We start from the raw sequence: 18,361 nt of genomic DNA, 5'->3' as shown, positions 1-18,361 counted from the left end.
GTGCTCACTGGAAGGACAGATCCTGGAGCTGAGGCTCCAATACTTTGGCCACCCCATGAGAAGAGAAGACTCCCTGGAAAATTTCCTGATGTTGGGAAAGATGGAGGGCACAAGGAGAAGGGGATGGCAGAAGATGAGATGGTTGGACAGTGCTCGAAGCTACCAGCATAAGTTTGACCAAACTGCAGGAGGCAGTGGAAGACAGGAGTGCCTGGCGTGCTCTGGTCCATGGGGTCATGAAGAGTCGGACACGACTAAACAACTATAAACAACAACTACAAGACATTACACCTACCCGCACATAACGTCAAAAAAGAGGCACCCCCTTTTCTGCCCATCTTCCTCTCTCCACAAATGTGAAATAATAGAAGGCATGTTCTGATCATGCCTCCCACTTGCCTGGATGTGGGTGGGTGGTAGTCAACTGCAGTTTATGCAGAATAGACTGACTGAAATTAATGAACACGACTCAGGGTGCGTCCCCCCTCAGAGTGCAGCGAAGTTGTTTTTCTGGTGCATTTCACAGCTCTTCCCACACCTAGCTGTTCACACCAGGCTGGCTTCATTTGTTTCTGTGGTGTGGGGGCACACAACACCTTGACTAGAGATGAACTAGGAATGGCTTATGGACTCCAACTGTCATGAAACTGGTTTGAGGAACAACGCAGCAAACAGCAGTATTCTGTAACAAAGCGCAGGATACGAATGCGTTTTGGTAACGTGAGTGCACAGTAGACGGGGTGTGAACACAGTCTAAGTCATGTCCATTCATTTCAATGGACTACTCTGAGAAAAAATGTAGTTTAACATCACCCTGAAAGTGTAGAAACCTATTAGTTTTGATTGGATGAAATGTAACCAACTGTGCAAAAACTGAGTCACATCCCTGTCCACTCTTGCCTCTGGCCCTCTCCATCACTGGAACACGGCCCCCATAAAGTTCTCTACGAGGAAATGTGGCCCTTTAGATGAAAAATCTCTTCACACCCACCCAGTTCAAAATGAACTATGATGGTGACCATCACCAGAACTTGGGACAATGAATTAATTACATACGTTAAAAATATGGAAAAATAGAAAACCTTACGGGACTTGTGACTCTCATTGTGGTATAAAATATATGGAGTTCAGCGCTAGCTGAAAAAGCAACTCATAAATTACATGTTGCCATAGGCTTGGAGGATCCTGAAAAATTCCATGCTGTTTGGTGAGATTTTATCATAGATGCAACCAATACATAGGATTCCCTCTCCGCTGCACAACGTGAAATTTGGTTTTCCTAATGGTCTAAAGTACTTTAGTTACTTGATTCAAATCTCTTCCATTTGCATTTGTACTTCTATGTTTCAATGAAAAAAACAAATGGTTCTGAGGGTACTTTCTTTCATCCATCCAATTTGTTGTGATGGGTGGTATTCAACATTAGTCCTTCTCAGAGCAAACCCACTGAAGCTGATGGGCATGACTAGCTTAGAGTCATTAATTCCAAGGGGCCTACTCTGAGCAGGACTTACTTGAATGCCACCCTGTGGGTGAGATTGACCCAACCGGTTCTATCAGCAGAAGCCCTGAAAGAGGGCGTTCCTCCCTCTCCTTCACTCATGTGCCTACTGCACCCCCAAAATTGGGTAAAGGGGTAAGGGGAATCCCCAGGACAGCATGCAGAGGGAGCAAAGGGGGGAATTGGTCTGTCTAGAATGATTGCATAGAAGGAATGACTGGAACAGAAAGAATGAATTCCACCCTATATCAATATCAATACCCCATGTTACAGGTGAGAGAAGGCAGCATTGGGCAGAGGGCTACTGCCTTCAATTACAGCCCTGTGTTTTTCAGAATACAGTGGTACCTCGGGTTACATACGCTTCAGGTTACAGATGCTTCAGGTTACAGACTCCGCTAACCCAGAAATAGTACCTCGGGTTAAAAACTGCTTCAAGATGAGAACAGAAATTGCGCGGCGACGGCAGGAGGCCCCTTTAGCTAAAGTGGTACCTCAGGTTAAGAACAGTTTCAGGTTAAGAATGGACCTCTAGAACGAATTAAGTTCTTAACCCGAGGTACCACTGTATCTAGTTTCACCTTTACTGTTTTGTTTTTTAAATACTCTCTATTAATTTCCCCCATAGTTTAGCAAACAATAAAACATAATCGGGTGAGTCACATTTTGATGGAAAGTAAATATAAATAATATAGATCACTAATGTATCATAGTTCACACAAAGAGTACAAACATAGGACATGAGCTAAAAAAGAAGGGAAAACAGGGAGGCATTAAAAATAATAATCAATAGAAGAAGTCTACAAAAATCATACCATTTTCACGCATTCCATATATCTGCCGAGACTGCTGTCAAGGAGTGTGGCAGCCGCGTAGTTTCTTACTACTGAACAGGGAGAAGAACAAGGAGTGCTGTATTGGACTGTATTTACTTATAATGTTGCTTAGGTCTTTCATTGCGTCTTTAAGATTGCTAGCCTGAGAGCAGGGACTGACTTGTTTTTATTGGCCATTCAAAAGCCAGAGCAGGAGATTTCTCAGTTGAAGGGTGGGTTAGAATAATAATAATAATAATATCTTTATTGTCATTGCCCCCTCTCGGGGACAACGAAATTACTTGGCTGCTCCATCCACCCAGGTAGGGCACTCCACACAAAATCAAAACAACTATAAAAACACTAATTAAAACAATACAGTATAATACAGCAAGGAAGATTAGATGACTTTCAAAGTCCAGGCTTCCCATTCAGGGCCGAGATCGCTCTGGAGAAGAAGCTGTTCTTAAGACGGCTCGTTCTTGTCTTCATCGTCCTGTATCTCCGTCCCGACGGCAGGAGCTCGAAGAGACAGTGACCAGGATGCGATGGATCTTTTACTATGTCCAGTGCCTTCCTGTGGCACCTTGTGGCATAAATCTGCTCTAAGGTGGAGAGTGGGCAGCCAACAATGCTCTCTGCTGCCTTAACAACTCTGCACAACCCCAACCTGTCCCGGGTAGTACAGCTTCCGTACCACACACATAAGCCATAAGTGAGCACGCTCTCAATGGCACAGTGATAGAAGGCAAGCAGCAGTTTCTGCGGAAGATGGTTTTTCCTTAGAATTCTCAAAAAGTACAGACTCTGCTGCGCCTTTTTTCAACTTTTTCAACCATATATAAGTATGGCATTGCTAAGCAAGACTTCCAACAGCTAAAAATTAACCTGAAGACAATGATATAGGATTCAAAGCCCAAGGTTTTCTCAGAGTGGTTGGAATCCTTGATCCAGCAACAAAGACTCAGCTCTTTTTTTAAAAGGGGGGTGGGAAACACAGCCAGAAGCATGCTTTCTTTTTCAGAGAGGGAGAAGGGAGAACACCCCCCCTTTAAGATGATGCTTAGCATCTTCAGTTTCCATAAGCATTAATTTAGCAATGTGCTTGCCAATTCAAAATATTGATTTTTATTTTATTTTACTATTACAGTTTTCGCTTTTCAGCCAAACTGAGGTGTGTCATTTGAGAAAGCCATTACACATGCTCAGAAAACAACAACTTCATGAACAGGTGTTTGAAGGGGGTTGCAGGTGCAGGGAAACCGAAAAGGTAATGTACATCAGGTGAAGACATCCCTGGCTGCTCTCCGCAAATGCAATGTGAAAGGTGGCCGAATCATAGAATCATAGAGTTGGAAGAGACCACAAGGGCCATCGAGTCCAACCCCCTGCCAAGCAGGAAACACCATCAGAGCACTCCTGACATATGGTTGTCAAGCCTTTGCTTAAATACCTCCAAAGAAGGAGACTCCACCACACTCCTTGGCAGCAAATTCCACTGTCAAACAGCTCTTACTGTCAGGAAGTTCTTCCTAATGTTTAGGTGGAATCTTCTTTCTTGACAAATACAATCTCACTGCGTTTTAAGCTTCTAAAGTGCACATAGCCTATGGGTGCATTCAGACATAGAGAATATTGCATAGTGTTTTCCTGATTATACAGTGGTACCTCAGGTTACAGACTCTTTAGGTTACAGACTCCACTAACTCAGAAATAGTGCCTCGGGTTAAGAACTTTGCTTCAGGATGGGAACAGAAATCGTGCTCTGGGGGCGCGGCGGCAGTGAGAGGCCCCATTAGCTAAAGTGGTATCTCAGGTTAAGAACAGTTTCAGGTTAAGAACGGACCTCCAGAACGAATTAAGTTCTTAAGCCGAGGTACCACTGTAAGGCTAGTGCTTCTGTCCTGTTTTATAGCGTTGGTTTCACATTGCAGCACATTTTGTGCTATGGAACTGTGGGGTTTTGACTGATATACAGGCAATGACCAATTGGTGCGTGACCGCGCACCTGTGCATCGCACCAAACCCAGAAGTAACTTTAAAAATGGCAAAAACGGCCCCAAAAGAGTCCGGAAAGTGCAAAAAAGCATGAAAACAGCACCTAGTAATTGCATGAGCCTTTGCAAGTGCAATCTCAGGATTCCTTGCACCGACCACTGAGGCCTGTGGAGAGTTGGAGTTTGAGCAAGGAGATTTGGAGGGAGCGATTATGATGGAGTTTGGTGTTTGGGAAGTGCTGCTGGTTTTTAAAAGGGGATTCCAAAGTTTCCAGAGGTTTAGAGTGTTTCAGGTTTTTCCAATGGTGTTTCAAAGATGGTACCTCGGGTCAAGTACTTAATTCGTTCCGGATGTCCGTTCTTAACCGGAAACTGTTCTTGACCTGAAGCACCACTTTAGCTAATGGGGCCTCCCGCTGCCGCCGTGCGATTTCTGTTCTAATCCTGAGGTAAAGTTCTTAACCCAGGGTACTATTTCTGGGTTAGCGGAACCTGAAGTGGGTAACCTGAAGCGTATGTAACCTGAAGCGTATGTAACCCGAGGTACCACTGTATATGCAATTTCACATAAACGCATGGTGCCTCAGAATATAACCCCTGTGTAAATGGGGAGTTTCCTATACCAGCATGTTGTGCTCCATTTCAATCGCCTCAGTAAGCACGGTGTGGCACAACAGCGAACATCATTGGGTAATGCTACTACTACCCCATGAAAACAGAAGGAAAGAACTGCATGCCAATCTACCACCCGAAATTTCATCACTTTACCCCTGCAGTTTTCTGGGTTAAGAGAGAAGCCAATGGATTTTTCTGGAATCAGATAACACAGAAATGAGCTCTAAAAGCGCATTTACACCCCCATAGTTTTCTGAAAGTAGCATTTGGCTCAGATACAATGCAGAAATTAACAGAGAGGTGTTGGGAAAATGGAACAAACTGCGGTGCGGATGCAGCCTATGTCTGGGCTGCAGGCCTGCACGTGGGGGGACCAGCCAATACCTCATTGCCTCCTTTCTCCTTGACTTGGTGATCGTAAAGGCAGACAACACTCTGGATGCAGAATTGATGGTCAACGTAAAGGCCTGCATTGCCAGTGAATTATCTTCTCAAAGCATATAGCTAAATTAGACACATCCTTATGACCGGCTATCAAGTAAAAAGAAGGCCTGAGCTATAATTACGTGCACTTACAATGAAGAGGCCAAAGACTAAACTTCATTATGCTAGATTTAAGATCGGAGCCATGTGTCCTTTCTTCAAACCACACAGTGCCGGAGAAATTAGCTTTTTATTACCTGCCTTCCTTTGCCCAGCAAAAGCCCCAAGCACCGCCCCACTCGGTTTACCCCAAGGGTACATTTTATATGCATTAATCTTTCCCTTTGTAATCAACACCAGAAAGTGTCACTTTGATTAAACAAAAAAAGAAAAAAGGAGAGGAAAAAAGGCTCCTCTGAATTACTAGGACTGCAGTACAATAAATTCTCTTGAGCTATCGCTCAGATTGGTCTTCAGACTTAATTCTCCAGAGTCTTATTTAATCAAAATGATGTTGCTAATTAAGGATTAAAACCTGGAATTTTATTTATTATTTCAAAAGGGAAGTTTTTTTTCCTCCTTCCTTATTCTCTCCTTTGGGTAGGTCAAGGAGAAGGAATTTGCTCAGAGGAACCAAACTATCTTGCTACCTTCTGCAAAGCTGCAATATTTAAGAATGTTTGGATTTAATCCAAAGACGGAGATATCAATATAATTGGGGAGGAGGGGGTGGTTATGGAAGCACTGAAAATATCTTTAGAAAACTGTCCCACAATGGAAGAAAGCAAATATATTTCTACTGATAATTTAATTATCAATATTAAAAAGTTCAGTGGTATTAGTGAATAGAGATAAGCAATTTTCATTACTCTATAGATATCTATTGACTTGCCAATGCCAGGACACCTGTGTGGCCAACAACTGTTTTGTGAATGGCCATAGTTCAATCATGCAATTATCAGTATATGTACTTTTCTGAATTTTATTTCGCTCTGACTCCACTGCTTACAATTCCTTCCTCCCAGCTGTGTGCGTATGTGTTGATGAACTCAGCTGTGAAACTGCTGTGAAACTTATGTCAGGATAAATTTGTTACAAGAAAACAGAAGAGGGGGTCCCCAAATGAAAATAACAGAAAGCCCAAGTCTCGGGGACCCGGTTACAAAAATAATATCCTGTTAGGGATTGATTAGCTGCTTGTGCGTAAAAACGTGCTCCCTCAGAGTTTGTGCGGCCCCACAAACCTCCGTGTGTGACGGAGCTCCTCAGACATGTCTGCTCTAGTCACTAGTAGAGTCCGACAGTGGCTGTCTGCGGAAGCGTTTCCAGCAAAGGAGCTCCTTAACGGAAACGCGTCTCCTGGACTCACGGCGTGACAGTTTCCGGCGAGGTGTGGGTCTCCCTATGGGAGACTCAGATACCTCCCCACTGTTCTCGCTGGAAGCTTCCCTGAGCCCTCCCTCCTGCTCGCATTCCCTCAGAGACCCACTCCTCCCCCTGCTGGTCCCTGCTTCAGCTGTTGAGTCTCTTTCTTCCTCCCTGAGTCCCTCCACCACCTGATGCTCCGATGGCAGTTCCCTGACATCCACCTCCCCTCCAGGGCCCCCCTCACCCCCTCCCATTTCCTCTCCCCTGGGAGGTGAAGGGCTAAAACCCCGAAACGAATCTTCCTCATCTTCCGACGTCTCGAACAATTCCCTCCATCGATCGTCGTCCTGGCTCGCTGAATCCTCTTCCTCTTCAGAATCTGGGAACCCCTCCAACTCCTCTTCCTCGTCGGTGGTGGCAAAGTATTCCCTTCGGAACCTCGCTACAGGCTGAGGTTTACGTGGGAACCTCTGATGAAAAGTCTCTATTAAAACTTCGTCATTGACATCCTCTGCCCTAACCCAGGTGTTTTCCGACTCCGGTTCCCCTTCCCACATTACCAAATACTCTACTTGATCTCCCTTCCACCTGGAATCGAGGATCTCAGCTACATGGTAGCTGTGTTCCTTCTCCTCCATTGCTGGTCCCCTAGTGACCCTCCCTTCACTGTCTCCTCTATACGGTGACAGCAACGACCTGTGAAAAACTGGGTGCAGCTTCATGTGGTTCGGTAACCGGAGCCTGAAAGCCACTGGATTGACCTGCTGCATGACTTCAAACGGACCCAGCCTTTTGGGTCTTAATTTCTTACAACCTCCTTTGAACGGCAACCCTTGGGTTGACAGCCACACCTGGTCCCCCACCCTGATGCTTTCACCTTCCCTTCGGTTTTTGTCTGCCTGCCTCTTATATTCCTCCTTAGCCCTGTTTAAGTTGAGTTGGAGCTGGCGATGGATCGCTTCCATTTCTTCAACGAACTGTTCTGCAGCTGGAACGCTCCAGTTCCCCCCCTCCCCCCCTGGGAAGGCTCTGGGATGGCACCCGTGATTAGCCAAAAAGGGGCTCATCCCCGTGGACACGTTCTCTGCATTGTTGTAGGCAAATTCTGCCAACGCCAGCTTCTCCACCCAATCATTCTCTCTGTCATTAACATAACACCTCAAATATTGTTGGAGAACCCCATTTGCTCTTTCCGCCTGCCCGTTGGTTTCTGGATGACGGGCCGTTGAAAAATTAACCTCTACATGCAGTAAGCTCATGAGCTTCCTCCAGAACCTGGAAGTAAATTGTTTCCCTCGGTCTGAAACCACCCTCAAGGGGGCGCCATGCAACCGAAACACATTCTCTACAAACAATTTGGCTGTTTCTTCTGCTGTGACCGCATGTGAGCAGGCTATAAAGTGGGCCATTTTAGTTAACAGGTCTACTACAACCATGATGGCTGTTTTCCCTCTAGACCTTGGCAGATCAGTCATGAAATCTATTGCCCCTGCTTCCCACGGTCTTTCAGGTGTGGGCAGTGGTTCTAATAAACCAGCCGGCGCCCGCCTCTCCCCCTTGGCTCTTTGGCATTGTTCACACCCTCTCACATACTCCCGCACATCTTCCCTGACCTTGGGCCACCAAAATTCCCTGGTAACCAGCCACATGGTCTTGTGTTGCCCAAAATGCCCTGCTGTGGGGCTATCGTGCAGCTGCTTGAGTACCTTCTCCCTCAATTCCCCTTCAGGTATATATAACGCTCCCTTATAATACAATGCCCCGTTTCTCTCCTCAAAACCACCGGACTTGTCTTCCTCCCTCCTGAGATCCCTGAGTTTGTCCTGGGCGTATGCATCCTGCACCGTACCCTCTACCAATTCCCTTTGCCCCACCAAAGTCGCCCCACACACCCAGCGGTCCTCTGGAATGATATGGGTTTCTTCGGGTGCTCCCTCCCCCTCCAAATATTCAGGTTTGCGTGAGAGAGCGTCCGCCCTAACATTCTCTGGGCCTGGCACGTAACAAATCTCAAAGTTAAATTTGGAGAACTCCTGGGCCCATCTCAACTGCCTTTGGTTGAGCACTCGCGCAGTTCTCCAATACTCTAGATTTTTATGGTCCGTGCACACTTGCACCTTATGTTGTGCACCAACTAGCAGATGCCTCCATCTCCGGAACGCCTCATGAATAGCAAGAAGTTCTCGGTCGTACACCGTGTAGTTCCTCTCGGATTTGTTCAGCTTTCGCGAAAAGAAGGCACACGGTCGCCACTCTGACTCCTCCTTCCCCGGCTGCAGAAGAAGCACCGCCCCTATGGCTCTGTCAGATGCGTCTGTTTCAACCCTTAGCTTCTTTCGTAAATCCACATGCAGAAGTTGTTCTTCAGAGGCGAAGGCCCTTTTCAGCTCCTCAAACGCTCGCTCCGCCTCCGCCGTCCATACAAACTTCTTTTTACTGCTGAGACAGTCAGTGATGGGCGCCGTCAGATGGGCGAAGTTACGGATGAACTTACGATAAAAGTTTCCAAACCCTAGGAACCTCTGCACATCCTTCTTGGTTTTGGGTGTTTTCCATTCCAGCACTGCCTGTACCTTGCCGGGATCCATGGCCAATCCCTTGTCTGACAGGCGGTACCCCAGGAATTCCACCTCCTTGGTATGGAACCGACACTTCTCCAGTTTGACCCACAGCCTGTTGGCTTGCAGTCTGCTCAACACTTCTCTGACGTCTCTCACATGTTGCTCCTCATTCTCCGAATACACCAACACATCATCTAGGAAAGCAACGCAATTCTTGTAGAGCAAAGGGCCCAGTACGTGGTTCATAAAAGATTGAAAACACGCTGAGCCTGCTTGTAATCCAAATGGCATAACGAGGTATTCAAATGCCCCCAAAGGGGTAAACATGGTGGTTTTCCATTCATCCCCTTTCCTTATGCGTATCAGGTTGTACGCCCCCCTTAGATCCAGCTTTGTAAAAATCTTTCCCTTCCTCACCCTGGTCAAAATATCATCAATTCTGGGCATAGGGAAAGCCACCGGTTCAGTCACTGCATTTAACCTCCTAAAATCGCATACAAGTCTCGGCTTGTCCGCGTTTTTTTTGTCCACAAAGAACACTGGGCTACCCCCTGCTGCTTTGGACTCTCTGATGAAGCCTCTCTTCAGGTTCTTGTCAATAAACCCTCGCAACTCCTGCATTTCTCTGTCTGACATGGCATACAACTTGCCCACGGGAAGCTGTGCTCCAGGGAGTAAATTGATCTGGCAATCAAAGGGTCTATGAGGTGGTAGTTGGTCAGCTTCCTTCTCGCTGAACACGTCGCTGAGATCTGCATACTGTGGTGGTACCTTCACCTTCTCCATTACTTCAGTCCCTGCTAGGGTGGCTTGGGCCCCTGCTGAACCCTTTTCCCCTTTGCAGTGTTCTAAGCAATGTGCTGAACCAAAGGACACCACTCTTTGATGCCAGCCAACCAGCGGATCATGTAGAGCTAGCCAGCTCATTCCCAAAATAATGGGAGCGCCTCCCAGGGTGGCCACATTAAACGCTATCAGTTCTGTGTGCCTTGCCACCCTCATTATCATTGGGACAGTCTGCAAGCTGACTCCTCCTCCCAACAACTCCCTGCCATCAATCGTGGTCACCTGCAGGGGGTTGCTTAAAGGGATAGTCGGTATCTGGTGTTCAGCAGCAAACTCCTTGCTCATAAAATTGCAGGAGCTGCCTGAGTCCAATAGCGCCTTTATTTTTAGGGGGTGCCCATTTTGCAGCTCTAGCGACACTTCAATCACTAGAGCAGGTCGAGGAGCTTCTGGCACGGGCACTTTCACTGCTCTTTGGCCTGGCTGCAGTGCCCCGATTGTGGCAACCAGGCGTTGGCTTTTACCTGCTCCGTTCCCCCCTGTTCTCCCCCCTCAACAGCTCCCACCATCCCTTGCCATTCCTTCCTCTGGGGGCAGACTCTGGCAAAGTGGCCTGGCTGTTGGCAGAGATAGCATTTCCGGGGGCCCTTTCCCTCCTTCTTAGCCCCCTCGCTGGTTTTTGAAAATGCGCGCGCGCGCGCTGTTCCGATTTCCATCGGCTCTGCCGGCGGGAAAGCTGGCTCAGGAATGTCTGGAATGCGGAACTCCTTCCAACGTTCCCCTCTCCCTTCCCGCCTCTCCAAGGCTCTTGCCTCCTGCCGCGCTCCTATGGTCAGCGCAGATTTGGTCAGCTGATCCATAGACTCCGCCCTGGGGCTCCGTGACAGCTCGTCTTTCACCGCCGAAGAAAGACCTTCTTCAAATAGCATTTGAATGGGTGCCGCCGATAAATCCCAACTCAGTCTGTGAATCAGCATGGTAAATTCAGTCCAGTACTCACGGACAGATCGACTTCCCTGCTTACAAGCCATTAGCTGTCTGCGCACCGCCCCTTCCTCAATATCGCTGGAAAACATGATATCCATTGCACGAAAGAACTTCCTCGTGTCCTTTAGTATGTCATTGTGCGTTGCCATTAGGGGTCGAACCCAGTCTCTCGCCCCTTTCTCAAGATGCCCAATTACGAAAGCAACTCGCGATTCCTCATCAGGGAACTCATCGAACTGCACATTAATGGCATATTGCATCTCTGTCCTAAAGGCATGGTAATCCTTGGGGTCCCCCCCAAATTTTTGCACCAATCCTGGTACCTTTCTGGGGAATTGAGTGGCTCTCCCCTTCTTGTCTGCATCCTGAGCCCTTCTCTCCTCCAGCCTCGCCGTCTGCAGCGCCAGTTGGACCTCCAACGCTCGGTATCTATCTTCCAAGCTTGGACCAGCTCCAGCCCCCGCTCCTCCGGTTCCGGTTGGTTCGCTCATGATGCTTTCTCTTGCACAGGCAGCGTACAGAGACTGTCGGACTGCTGTTAGGGATTGATTAGCTGCTTGTGCGTAAAAACGTGCTCCCTCAGAGTTTGTGCGGCCCCACAAACCTCCGTGTGTGACGGAGCTCCTCAGACATGTCTGCTCTAGTCACTAGTAGAGTCCGACAGTGGCTGTCTGCGGAAGCGTTTCCAGCAAAGGAGCTCCTTAACGGAAACGCGTCTCCTGGACTCACGGCGTGACAGTTTCCGGCGAGGTGTGGGTCTCCCTATGGGAGACTCAGATACCTCCCCACTGTTCTCGCTGGAAGCTTCCCTGAGCCCTCCCTCCTGCTCGCATTCCCTCAGAGACCCACTCCTCCCCCTGCTGGTCCCTGCTTCAGCTGTTGAGTCTCTTTCTTCCTCCCTGAGTCCCTCCACCACCTGATGCTCCGATGGCAGTTCCCTGACATATCCTTTGTAATTGGGTTCCTGTGACTTGGTCTCTTTGTTATAATAAATTTGTGAGCCTTCGTGGTGCCACAAGGCTCTCTGCTGTTGTTTTTAAAAAATGATATGCGGACGGTAACGCCTTTGGGAAAGTATTTTAATCAGAGGTAACTAAAATGTATGTGTTTCATATCAATGCAGATGAGAGCCATGCAGAGGAATAGGCATTTATTATGACCTCTGCAGGAAATCTATATGGAGCTATTCAAAGTTTGTAAGTCATTGCGGCTAGGCTCCCTGTACTATTTATTAACCCAGAAAGAGGTTGGCTAGTGTTCGACAATGCGATCATTCATATCTATGAAATTATTTTTAACATTTATGTCCCAGCTTTTCTCTAAGGAGCTGAAGATTATGTATGTGGTTTTCAGCCCTCCCATCTCACTTTACCCTCACAACAGCCCCGCAAGGTGGGTTAGATGGGAAGCTATGACCAAGCTTAATGGATGAAGGAAGATTTGAAACTACTCTTAGTCCAGCTCTTAGTAAAAAGAAAGGTGAAGGTAAAGGACCCCCGGACGGTTAAGTCCAGTCAAAGGCGACTATGGGGTTGCAGCGCTCATCTCGCTTTCAGGCTGAAAGAGCTGGCGTTTGTCCACAGACAGCTTTCTTGGTCATGTGGCCAGCATGACTAAACCGCTACTGGCACAACGGGACACCGTGACGGACACCGTGACACTGTTTACCTTCCTTCCGCAGCGGTACCTATTTATCTACTTGCACTGGCGTGCTTTCGAACTGCTAGGTTGGTAGGAGCTGGGACAGAGCAACAGGAGCTCACCCCGTTGCCGGGATTCGAACCGCCAACATTCTGATCAGGAAGCCGAAGAGGTTCAGTGGTTTAGACCACAGTGCCACCCGCATCCCTCTCCTTGCTTAACACAACAATGGTAGCCTTGCCTGATGCACGCCTTCCCAGAGCTGCACCAGAACAAAGGTGATTCTGCCTTCCCTTGGGGAAGGTCAATAGCTCAGTGGAAGAGCATCTGCCTTGCAAGCAGAAGGTCCCAAGTTCAGTTCCCGGCATCTCCCGGTAGGGTTAGGAGACCACAGCGCCACCCCTGTCCTCACTCTAACCACTATAACCACGCCAGCTCTTCCACATCTTTCTATGCCAACACATCTCTGTTATGATCCCTTTTCAGTAACATCTGCTTGTTTAAATGATTATTAATTTGGCCTGCAAGAACTGTGGAATTATTAGCTGCTATGTTGCCATGTTCTCTGATGTTGCACTGGTAGAAGGCAGCTCTGAGAAAGCAAAGTGAGTTGCTTGTGGGGAAACTGTCCTCAATAAACACACGAGACGTAACTGGCTGTGTTCTTAGATAAACAAGGTATGCTGTTCATTGTATCAAATTGTAAATTTCAACAGAAGTAACTCATAAAGTTCAACAAACGAACAAAGCAGAAGACCCAGTGGATCAGATCATTCTTTAGTCAATTCATGCATAAGGTCCATCCATGTAATGGTGTCTATTCCACTTGTCTGTTCATAAAGTCCAAACAATTCACATGAGAGGTTGTTACAGTTCCAGAAAATCCTTTCACAGAGTCTAGATGACACGGGAAATGGGGCTGCTTGTGTGTAAACCTCCAGCTGTTCCAAACTGCTTAGAAGTTAGTGGTGTCTTTCCCTGACTGAGCAGCCTAGGTGCTGCTGCTGCTCAGTCGCTGGACGAATCCGTGAGTGGGCAGCTTCTAAACTTCTTCCAGCATAGAAGCTCCTTGACGGATAATCTCCGCCTCCCCTCTCTGCGCGAAACCCTTCTGCGCAGAGTGGGCGTGCCTAGGGGTGGCCCTCCACTCTCTTCACTGCCTTCAGTGCCAGAGTCTTGGAGCCTCTCCTCCAAGATGCTTTCCCCCTCTTCCTTCTTCCTGGTGTCACCTGGACATTCTTCCCCAGATGACTCTCTCTCTCTACCCTTACTCGTTCCCTCTTCTGCAGAATCGGGAAGTACCGCCTCTCCCCTCTGCTCCGATGTCAGTTCCCTGACACTAGACAAGGATTTCCGGAATATTGGCCTTGTTTCACCATCCTGGGCTTCTTCAGTAGTTAAAGCACATATGTGATATTACAAGACAGTGGTTCTTATGGCATAGTAGTAGCTGTGGAAACTGCTTTACGTGACCATAGGTTTGTTTGTTGTTGTTTTGTGGGGAAACTGTGGCATTTCTGGAAGACACAAGATCTACCCACCCTGGAAGAATGGCAGACGAAGGTGATAGACTATATGGGACTGGCCGAAATGACTGGCAGAATTCGGGACCAGGGGAAAGAGACAGCAGAAGAAGATTGGAGGAAATTTAAAATCTATCTTAAGAAATATTGTAAAATCAATGATTGCTAAAATGTTGTGGTTATAGAAAATAGGGGATTACAGAAGTAAAAGATTATGTAAAAGAAAAGAATAAGGAAAAAGTAGATAAAATTAAGGGGGAGGATTTGCTGAAACAATTTGAGAATTGGGATGCAGAAAGGGGAGGTATGGGGAAGTCGGTGAAGTAAGTTTTAAGAAAAAAATTATGCATGTTCGTTTTTGTGTGCGTATGTTTGTATTGTGTATGTTTGTATTGTGTATTTTGTGTGTTTTTTATAATTTGTGAAAATTCAATAAATATTTATATATAAAAAAAGAAACTGTGGCATTTCAGATGTTTCTGGACTCCTCGCACTACCCTGGGATCAAGACGAGACCTAGGAGAAGCTAGTAAGCCACTATGTATTCCCTCGATTTTCCAGAATGTTTGCTGAAGGGAATATACAGTAGTACCTCGGTTTAAGAACAGTCCTGTTTAAGAACAATTCGGTTTACAAACTCCGGAAAAGCGGAAATAGTGTCCTAGTTTGAGAACTTTACCTCGGTCTAAGAACGGAATCCGAATGGTGGAAGCGCACCAGCAGCAGGAGGCCTCATTAGGGAAAGCGCACCTCGGTTTAAGAACGGTTTTGGTTTAAGAACAGACTTCCAGAATGGATTAAGTTCGTCAAACGAGGTACCACTGTACTAGGAATGCAAGAATGCACCAGGTGCATGCTGGGTACACAGTGGAGCCAAGATGGCCATGTACCTCTGGGAACTTACAAGAAGGATATGAAAAGGATGGTCATCCCCAGTCATGGTGGCCTTCCAGTGGGGCAGTCTCACACAGGAGCACCTCAAGCACAATGGAGGGAATAAGGATTTAAAACACATGGGCTGTGTCCCTGCAGAAGTGGTTGGACTACAGCTCCCACCATCCCTGGTTCCTGATCATGCTGACTGAGGCTGATGGGAGTTGGAGTCCAGCAACCTTGGAGTCAGGATATTTCATCAGCTACCGAGATCTTTCAAAGCAACACCCCTTCCCCACCACTATTCCCCCAGTTGCAACAGCGGCAAGCACTGACCAGTTGAAGAACGACAGAAGCTCCTTTTCTCTGTAAGCATCAAGGTCGTAAACGCTCAAGGGGCACACGATGGCTCTTATTCCTCCTGAGCCAAGGCAGGTGGCTGACAGCCCCACGTAAAAGAGGACCTGTTGCTCTCTTCTAGCCAAGGTGTGGAGGACGTAGTGCTGATCTATGAAAAAATCTTCAAAGGGGAAGGCGACGACAGGTAACAGGGCTGTACCTGCAACATGAAAGGCAGTGTGTGTGAGAAGGGCAGGATGAAGAAGAAGAAGAAGAGTTTGGATTTGATATCCCGCCTTTCACTCCCCTTCAGGAGTCTCAAAGCGGCTAACAATCTCCTTTCCCTTCCTCCCCCACAACAAACACTCTGTGAGGTGAGTGAGGCTGAGAGACTTCCAAGAAGTGTGACTGGCCCAAGGTCACCCAGCAGCTGCATGTGGAGGAGCGGAGACGCGAACCTGGTTCACCAGATTACGTGACTACCACTCTTAACCACTACACCACACTGGATGAAAGGGTAACTAAGAAATGAAAGCATTCCTTGTGACATTCTTTTTTTAAATAGGGGGACAGTTGTGTAACCAGACCGTGTTAAACGCCCCAAATGATTTGACAATTCTCTGTCTGCCCCCACCACCATCATCATCATCATCATTTATTATTTATACCCCGCCCATCTGGCTGGGCTTCCCCAGCCACTCTGGGCGGCTTCCAAAAAAATATTAAAATACTGTAATACACCAAACATTAAAAGCTTCCCTAAACAGGGCTGCCTTCAGATGTCTTCTAAAAGTCTGGTAGTTGTTGTTCTCTTTGACATCTGGTAGGGGGGCATTCCACAGGGAGGGGGCCACTACCAAGAAGGCCCTCTGCCTGGTTCCCTGTAACTTGGCTTCTTGCAGCGAGGGAACCGCCAGAAGGCCCCCGGTGCTGGACCTCAGTGTCTGGGTAGAACGATGGGGTTGGAGATGCTCCTTCAGATATACTGGATCATCAAAAGGACTATCAGGCTGTGCACACCTTATTATACCTTCAAAGCATATGTGCTCTTCCAAGCCCACATTTCCAGCAAGTTCACACTCCTGTCTCAGCGACATCTATGCTGGCTTGGTCTTGCCCACAGAATGGAAGATGGAGGGATGCCCAAGGATGTGCTCTACAAGGAGCTGGCTTCAGTCACCAGCCCTATTGGCAGATCAACTCTACGTTACAAAGGTATCTACAAACGTGACATCAACCCTGCCGTGTGGGAATCCCTTGCAGATGACTGCAGTGCCTGGAGACAGGCAGTCAGGTCGTGTATCCACAGCAGTGGCCAGAGGAGGAATGACCGCTGGGTGCAGTGCAGAGAGAAGTAATGCCATTGTGCATCTGCAGTAGCACAACCGGATGCCTTCATCTGCCTCTCCTGCAATAAAACATGTCTCTCCCATATCAGTCTCTACAGCCAAAGGCACACTCCTCCATTGCCTCCCAAGACAGAAGGATGCCAACAATAAGATGTACATTCTTTCCCTCAAACGATTCCGGGCAATGTAGTTCACACACATTCATACCCACCCATCCACACACCACAGAGTTACAATTCCCAGAATTATTTGAGGAAGAAAATGTGCTTCAGATGTGTTTTAAATGTATACTGTGCACACAGCCACAGTTGCAGTGCATGCTACATCCATGACAGAAGGTGCTCTATTGCTGGACCACCATTTTTGTCCAGAACCACCCAAAATAGTTTGGGAATCCATCATCTACATAAATGACAATCAAAGAAAACAAATAAAGTACCCCAATCAAGTCGCAGGGATTGGAGAATATTTTCTATCCTTAAGTTCAGTTGTCCACATTTCTACAATCGTGGAAATCACAATAGTGATTTTCTTTCTTTAAAAAAAAAAAAATGTCCTCATGACAATTCATCAGCACACAACTGTATGCAATTCCCCCTAATATACATACCTTTGCAAAGCAAGGTATACGCTCCCTATACAATGCATTGTTGCATGTTATTTCCACTTACATCTTTTAAACACAATGTACCCACATTGTGTTTGTGTACCCACATGCACATGCATTTAGCAGACATTAGCTGCAGAACTGCCTTGCGAAATTGCAAAATTCGGAGATGTGCAAATTTAGAGAAATGGCCTTGTTTTGGTTTGCGTACTGTTTGCAGAAAGCCCGAATTGGGTAGGTTCGCCTTGGAATGCTAACTGTGTCTGATTTCATCCCCACCCCTGGGAAGTGGCGCTACCAGATACCTACCTACGAAATGCAGAAACGCACAGATATAGGCCAGTTTGCTCCGTCCCACCAGGCACTGGGCAAGCCAGCCCATCAGAAGCGGAGCCACCATGCAGGCGCCTACAAAGCAGAGATTGATCGTGGCTGCCTGGTGGTTGGGATAGCCAAGCTTGATAGTGCAGAAAAGGATCATGTTGCAGACGATGCCAAAGAAAGTGAACTTTTCGCACAGCTCCACGAGCAGTAGCCAGATTGTTCCTTGGATTTCCTTCCTTGGCTTAGAGCTGGAGATGCCATCGCTGTCTTGCCTGGCTGTGGGTTTTCCGCCCTCCTTCGTGGGTACAGTGCTTAGCAGTTGCCCATCTGGCATGAGTTTCATATCTAAAAGAGGCATCACTTGCTGTTGCTGGAGGATAGTAGCTCGGGGCAAGGCAATCTTTTTTGTGTGAGCGCACTTCAGTCACCCGCTTCTGTAACCGGCACACAAGTGAGACCGTTGCGTTAAATTCCACATCTCGCCACAACAATTCTCAGATCCTCATCTTTTACAGATCCAAGCCGTCTAACTAACTTACTTGAGCACGCAGGTTTTTCAGAAACCAATCGGTTTAATTAGCTCGTTATGTGGCAAACATGACCTCCCCCCCCTCTGACCGCAAAGCAACAATTGCCTATTAAAATTATGTGA

The 18,361-nt window shown here is 47.2% G+C and overlaps 1 protein-coding gene across 1 annotated transcript in view; it reads right to left on the bottom strand.

Annotated features, from left to right (window-relative positions):
* Positions 1-18,140, bottom strand: part of SLC15A5 (solute carrier family 15 member 5) — a 54,864-nt gene extending 36,724 nt beyond the window's left edge. Inside the window, exons 1-2 of the mRNA XM_083461328.1 lie at positions 17,695-18,140; positions 15,427-15,649 (exon numbers count right to left, since the gene is read on the bottom strand). Coding sequence (XP_083317454.1) covers positions 15,427-15,649; positions 17,695-18,067 — 596 coding nt within the window. The 5' untranslated portion in view covers positions 18,068-18,140. The remainder of the gene's footprint in view (positions 1-15,426; positions 15,650-17,694) is intronic.
* Between the last annotated feature and the right edge of the window lie 221 nt (positions 18,141-18,361).

Source organism: Podarcis liolepis, assembly GCF_965112155.1.
Source record: "Podarcis liolepis genome assembly, chromosome: 10".
NCBI classification, from domain to species: Eukaryota; Metazoa; Chordata; class Lepidosauria; order Squamata; family Lacertidae; genus Podarcis; species Podarcis liolepis.
Note: the sequence above shows the minus strand (reverse complement) of the source record. Positions and strands in the feature narration are given on the sequence as shown.